At 49.3% G+C, this 6,675-nt stretch overlaps 1 protein-coding gene across 2 annotated transcripts in view; it reads left to right on the top strand.

Moving 5' to 3' along the window:
• Positions 1-1,463: 1,463 nt before the first annotated feature.
• Positions 1,464-6,675, top strand: part of CLIP3 (CAP-Gly domain containing linker protein 3) — a 12,116-nt gene continuing 6,904 nt past the window's right edge. The window contains exons 1-6 of one of the 2 annotated variants that reach the window (XM_006765040.2): positions 1,464-1,617; positions 1,927-2,132; positions 5,184-5,323; positions 5,411-5,504; positions 5,696-5,857; positions 6,254-6,372. In XM_006765040.2, the coding sequence (XP_006765103.1) occupies positions 1,967-2,132; positions 5,184-5,323; positions 5,411-5,504; positions 5,696-5,857; positions 6,254-6,372 (681 nt within the window). In that variant the 5' untranslated portion in view covers positions 1,464-1,617; positions 1,927-1,966. The remainder of the gene's footprint in view (positions 1,618-1,926; positions 2,133-5,183; positions 5,324-5,410; positions 5,505-5,695; positions 5,858-6,253; positions 6,373-6,675) is intronic. The other variant, XR_001514061.1, reaches the window with a different exon arrangement.

Below are 6,675 nucleotides of genomic sequence, written 5' to 3'. Positions count from 1 at the left end.
TCTCTCTCTCTCTCTCTCTCTCCCTCTCTTAAACCAATGAAAATATATTAAAAAATGTATTTGCAGGAACATGCAGTCGATCTATGTTTTGATTTCACACTGATGTTTCTCTCTTCCTCTCTCTCTAAAAATCAATAAAAATCTGTTTTCAAAAATCAAAATCTGATCAGGCTTTTTTTCTTCTTACAACCCCAAGGCTAAGCTTGAGGCCCCAGGGTCTGGCCTTACCTGGACAAGAGAGGTAGCAGGGGTTCCAGAAAGGAGCCCCCACAGTGCCTCTGAACTAAGGTGTCTCAACCTGACAGCCAGTGGGTTGGACATGGCCCACAGATATTGTTTGTTTGACTTCAACAGTGCTTTAAAATAATTTCTGATCTTTCCCAAAGGCTCAGCAGATCTAGCAGCGCTGGGTTAATATTCCCAGTTAGTAGCAGTCAGCTGGAGCTGCAATGTGGCTGCCTTTGGAGGCTTTATGCTTGGGGCTGTGGCCTGAGTCATGGTGGGGCACAAGAGGGACATACAATGGGGCAAGGACAGAGCTCAGACTCAGGCCTGGGGCTCTTCATGAAGCTTTCCAGGGCCCCTGGACTTATTGTCTTTCTCTACTTCCCTGTTCCCACTTGATCCCTGTCTCTCAATCTCATCTTTTCCCACATTTATCTTTGTCCATGTGCTTCCCAATTGCTCTGACCTCCCATCTATCTCTCCATTTCCCCATGTCTCTCTTCATCTGCATTTTTCTGTGTCCTCCATATTTATGTCCCTGTCTCTCTGCTCCTACATTTCTTCTACACCCCATATCTGTCTCTCCATGTCTCTGTGAGACAGGCCAATGACTGGCTTGATTTCTTGTTCATTGTACACCGCTTCTGAACATCTAATTATTTTTAGTTGTCTAAATAAAATGCCTCTGAAAAATAATAAATTAATTAATTTAAAAAGATACAGGTTCTGAGAGAGTTGGCAGATCTGTAGCAAGGTAATTAAAAGCCCTGGCTGTCTGTTTTCAAGTCTTCGCTCCAAAACCTACTTGCTGTGTGCCCTTGGGCAAGTGGCTTACCCTCTCTGGGCCTGGTAAGTGCTGTGGAAACTCTGTGATGAGAATGATGATGATGATGATGATGATAGAAATCATATCTCTGAGACATCCCGTATAGAGAGGTCAGATCTCAGATCTCACAGAGAAAACACCCATCACCACCAACACCGCCTTAACTGGCCAGGCTTACAGGAAAGCTCCATCATGAGGGTGAGGGTCAAAAAGCACTGACTTCGCTTTCCCATTACCCTTGTCTCTGCTTCATATCTCTCCGTCTCCGTGTCTCGCTTCCTTCTTCGTGTTCACCTCTTCTTTCCTCTCTCTCCCCATCCTCCGCGTCTGTCCCCTTCCATCGCTGCGTCCAGCCTTTCCATCAGCGTGAGGAGCCTCCCAGTATCTCCTCCCCCACGCCGGGTCGTAGGTAACAGCGCGCATGCGCCTTCAGCGCCCCTCCCTCTCTACCCCCCATCTACCACCGGCTTTTTTCTCCTTCTCAGCCATCACTTCCCCTGAAACTGACACCCCATTACTCCAGTCCCCCCACTCTCAGCTTTCGTCTGCAGCCCTGTTTGCCCAAGGTAAGATGGGTAGAGGGGAGGCACGCGGAGAAGGGGAGGGGCGAAGCCTCCAGCATCCAGCATCCAGAGATAAACAAACCTGGGGAGGGGGCGGCCTAGACTGAGGGCCCTGACGCGATAGAAGAATGGGGGGCTGGGCCTGCGGGAAGTGGTAGACACTGGGCCCACATGCTAGGGCCCTCTGATGGGTAACGGGCATCCTTATGATTGCTCCAAATCCAGAGCTGGGAATGTGAGGCCCTGGGAGCTTCTGTGGGTTGGGATGCCGGAGCCTGTGGGGTGCCTTCTCTAGCTGACCTCTGCTTCCAGGATTTGCCTGAAGGCCGTTCCCTGAGGGCCACCGAGGATCATGACTAAGACAGATCCTACCCCTATGGCCCCTCCGCTCTTGGACAAGGAGGAAGAAGAGGATGAGGAGGATGAGGAGGTTCCCGAGGCCCCCAGCCCCACCCAGGAGCGCCGGCAGAAGCCTGTTGTGCACCCCTCAGCACCTGCCCCCCTCCCCAAGGACTACGGTAACCATCCTCCCACCCCAGAATCTGGCCCGGAGCCTTAGATGGCCAGGGAAGAAGTCTTAGCTGCTGAGTCCTTGTATTCCAAACGCCCCCCCCCGCCCCCTCCCCCACACTCATTCATTCATTCGTTGGAGAATGAAATTGGAATAACTCTAAATTGGTTCATGATACATCATTTAGTCATTTAGTCATTCAACAAACATTTGCTGAAAGTCTGCTGTGGACCTGGCTCTGTGTTAGGAGCTGGTAGCACAGCATGGAGCAAGATAAATTCAGTCTTTGCCCTGAGAGAACTCACAGGCCTCTATAATGACCATACAAATAAGTATAATAATATAATATAAATATGTAACTACATGACATGATGAGAAATTGTGCTTGCCAAGGACAGAATACTGCAAGAGTTTGTTAAGACATGGTTTCTCTAAGGAGAAGGTTTGAGGGAGACCTAAGGATGAGTTGGGGGTTAATCAGGAATGGGTTGGGGGAAATGGAGTCCCAGGAGAGGTGACCATAGGAGGAACTGCAGGAGTGAAGGTTCTGAGGAAGGAGGGTGTGGAGCTCAGAGGGTTCTTCTTGGAGAAACTGAAGGTATCTAATCATCAAGCAATATTTATCTATTGCTACTACTCTGTGACAAGCATTATGTTGGGTGATAGAGATTTAATGGTGAGCAATCTAGGCATGATCCCTTCTCTCAGGAGAGGAGAGACTGAATAATTAACAGATCAATAAACGGGTAAGTTCAGATTGGAGTAAGTGCTATGAAAGAAATAAAAGATAGAAATAAATAGAGCCCTAGCCAATTTGGCTCAATGCATAGAGTGTCAGGCCATGGACTGAAGGGTCCCAGGTTAGATTCCCATCAAGGGCATGTACCACGGTTGCAGGCTCAATCCCTGGTCTGTATCTCCCTCACATCGATATTTCTCTGTGTGTCTCTTCCCCCTCCCTTCCACTCTCTCTAAAAATCAATGGGAAAATATCTTGGGTGAGAATTAACAAAACAAAAAAATAAAAATAAAAAAAAAAGAGAATGGCTAGAGGGAAGCAACTTGAGACAGAGAGGTCAGGGTGGGTCTTGCTGTTGAGGTAGCATTTAGGCTGAGACCCAGAGCATGAGGAGAATCAGTGGAGAAAGAGAGTTCCAGGCAGAGAGCAGCAAGTGCAGAGCCCTGGCTGTGGAACAGGACTGAGTTTGGAACAGAAAACAGCTCATAGAGCTGTAGCTGGGGAGTAATCAGTTGAGGTGAGAGGTTGGCAATGGGGCTTAAAGGCCATGGTGAAGACTTTGGATATATTCTAAGTGTGATTGGGAGAGAGCATTTGTGGGATCGTTTAAAAGCAGAGAAGTGATGGGTCTCATATGTTTAAAAGGTAGAGAGGGTAGGGCTCAGCTGGAGTTGGATATAAGGAGCTTTTAGAAGACATTGGCTGTGAGGGTCAGAAACTAGTGGGACATATCGCCTACTAGAGGTGAATCAGAGAGGCAACACGTTAACCTCAGTTTGGTAGAAAAATTAGGAAGTTATCTGGATGTCTGGGTAGGGGGTCCACCCCAGGAAACTGGAAAATCTCCTTTGGAAATGCAGCTGGATATGGCCAGGGCTTTTGGCCTGGTGAGAAGTGAGAGTGTCTGGGCTGAAAACAAGCAGGATTGGTCACAGAAGGTGAAGGAATCTGGAAATGTGGTGTAGGATAGAGAGAGGGCTAAGGTGGATTCCAAGAGGAACTCATGTATTTGTTTATTAAATTTGTACATTAATTCAGCAGAGATTGACTGAACACCTACTCTGTGCCAGGTTTTGTGCTGGGCTTTGGGGATAAAGGGGTGGATGGGTAGGGGGACCATGGCAGATTGGAACATAGCACTTATATCCTAATGAGGGAGACTAGTGAGAAAGTAAGAAAGAAGAAAAAAGAGAAGAAGAGAAAAAGAGGGAGGGAGGTGTAAACAAGTTGAGTAGTGATATGTGCTGTGATTAAAGAAATAAAAAAGGGTAGGAGATGGAGAAGGGCAGAAGTGCTGATTTCGACAGGGTGGTTGGGGAGGTCTCTCTGAAGAGGTGACATTTGAGCAAAGACCTGCAAAGCCTTGAGAAGATCTGAGAGAAGCCTGCCCCAGATAAGAAAAACAGCAAGTGCAAAGTCCCTAAGACAGGAATTTGCCTGGTGTGTTGGAAGGACAGGAGGCCAGTGTGGATGCAAGGGAAGTTGAGAATAGAAAACAGACAGGCCAGTTTGTGCGGGACCTGTAGGCAGAGAGAAGGATGTCGTCTATATTCTGAATGTGATGGGAGCCAGGTCAGGATTCTAAGCCAAAGAGTGATGTTTTATGACTGGGATTTTAACAGGAGCACACAGGCTGATTCCTGGAGCCAATTTCTATGCTGCACTTCTCTGGGCTCTACATCATCTGATGTTTCATTTACTCACTCAACATGTACTGAGTTTCTTCCATGTACTAGGTACTAAGCTGGGTGCTGAGGTTACTACAGAGTGCAGTACTCATCAGTCTAATAGGGGAGATGGAAGTTCCTCTGAGCACCACCCTGGCTGGCCACAGATTGGGTCCTAACCATGCATACATTTTATGTGGACTGCACAGCATTTGAAAACTTGGGGAGATTTTTCTTAAAAACTAGGATTTCTGTTTTAAATTATTATTTTATTATTTTGTTTTTACTCTAGAAATTTGTCCAAACTGTCCCCATGCTCTGTCAGGGCAACAGTGCACTAGCAACCTCCGTGGGCACGCAGACTTGAGGGTGCTACACTCCTTATCACACTCTTGTTCAAGAGGTGGTGTTTGCTGCTCCATGGGAATTGCTCAGTCTTCCAGTTTTGTAAGACATAGTGGGCATCCAGATTTTTATGTGAAACCTCCTGACTTTGAAACCTCATGCTGGCCACATGGAATATGCCTGTGGCCTATGCACCACTACTTTGAAACCCTGCCTTAGGGAGGGTCTTAATTGCAAAACCCTAAAGCTCCTTTGGAAGGAGGGAGTCAGCTTGCCTTGGATGACTTTAGACCTCTCACCACTTCAGCGTTCACCTTCTTCGACCCCAATGACCCGGCGTGCCAGGAGATTCTGTTTGACCCGCAGACCACCATCCCTGAGCTGTTTGCCATTGTGCGCCAGTGGGTGCCCCAAGTACAACACAAGATTGATGTCATTGGCAATGAGGTAAGAACACTGGGGAAGCCAAGGAGGGAGAGGATGGGGATCCCTTGCATGTTTCGGGAACCTTCCCTGGTCCTCTGGTACTCCCAGATTCTGCGTCGAGGCTGCCATGTGAATGATCGTGATGGGCTGACCGACATGACACTGCTTCATTATGCCTGCAAGGCTGGGGCCCATGGAGTCGGTGAGTGTCCCAACCCCAAACCACATGCCCCAAAACCTAGGCCCTCAGACCTGACACCTTCAAAACCACCCAGAACTCGGGTCCTCAGATCCCCATCCTAAACCTTCAGCCTAAGATCCCAAATTGCCCTCCCTGAGGCCCAGGAAGTTCCTCATGCCCTGGACCCATGACTGACCCGGGCTGTCATGCAGGGGACCCTGCTGCGGCAGTGCGCCTCTCACAGCAGCTGCTGGCGCTGGGCGCAGACGTGACTCTGCGCAGCCGCTGGACCAACATGAACGCACTGCATTACGCAGCCTATTTTGATGTGCCCGACCTCGTGCGTGTGCTGCTGAAGGGTGCTCGGCCTCGAGGTGAGGGGCGAAGTCCAGGCTGGGGTGGGAGGCCAGGACCCAGTGAAGGAAGAGGCCCTGGAAGCAGAGGGAGGGTGCCCAGGGTTTTGGGGATGGGGATGTGGTATGAAGAAGGAGAGATATCAAATGATGGGGCCAAACTAAGCCCTGGCTTGGCAGGAAGGGGGCACTAAACTGAGGAGATAGTAGGAGGCTGGAGACTAGAGGCATTGGAGATGGGGTTCAGTGGTTCACTACCCCAGGACAGGGCTGGACCTTGCAGGGAGGGGCCAGTTTTATGGAAGGCACTGGGGCTGGGAGGTTAGCAGCCTGTTAAGAGATGGAGGCTGGAAGATAGGGGGATACCTAGAGTGCCGAAAACACTTACCAAGATCTCTCCTCTCGTCCACCTCCCAGTGGTGAACTCCACGTGCAGTGACTTCAACCATGGCTCAGCCCTACACATCGCTGCCTCTAACCTGTGCCTGGGTGCAGCCAAATGTTTGCTGGAGCATGGTGCCAACCCGGCGCTGCGGGTACTGCCACCTTGGCTCAGCACTTTTATCTTCCTTCTCTTTCCTCCCCCATTCCTTTCCAGGCCAGCAGGCCTCTGCAGAAGATGAGGGGGGCCCTGACCACCTGCATCTCTGGAAGCTCTCAAAAATTACAAAGATCATCTGTACCTTCAACAAATGACATAATAGCTGACATTTAGTTAGTGTTCATGATATGTCAGGTGAACTGTATTAGGAGCACTGTTTTACAATGGGGAAACTGAAGCAGGGTCACCCAGCAAGGACTTCTTTCAGTCCTGGCTGATGTTGTGGCCTTATGTAGAC

The sequence above is a fragment of the Myotis davidii genome, unplaced genomic scaffold (genome assembly GCF_000327345.1).
Source record: "Myotis davidii unplaced genomic scaffold, ASM32734v1 scaffold681, whole genome shotgun sequence".
NCBI classification, from domain to species: Eukaryota; Metazoa; Chordata; class Mammalia; order Chiroptera; family Vespertilionidae; genus Myotis; species Myotis davidii.
The sequence above is the reverse complement of the archived record's forward strand: the minus strand, read 5'-3'. Positions and strand labels throughout refer to the sequence as shown.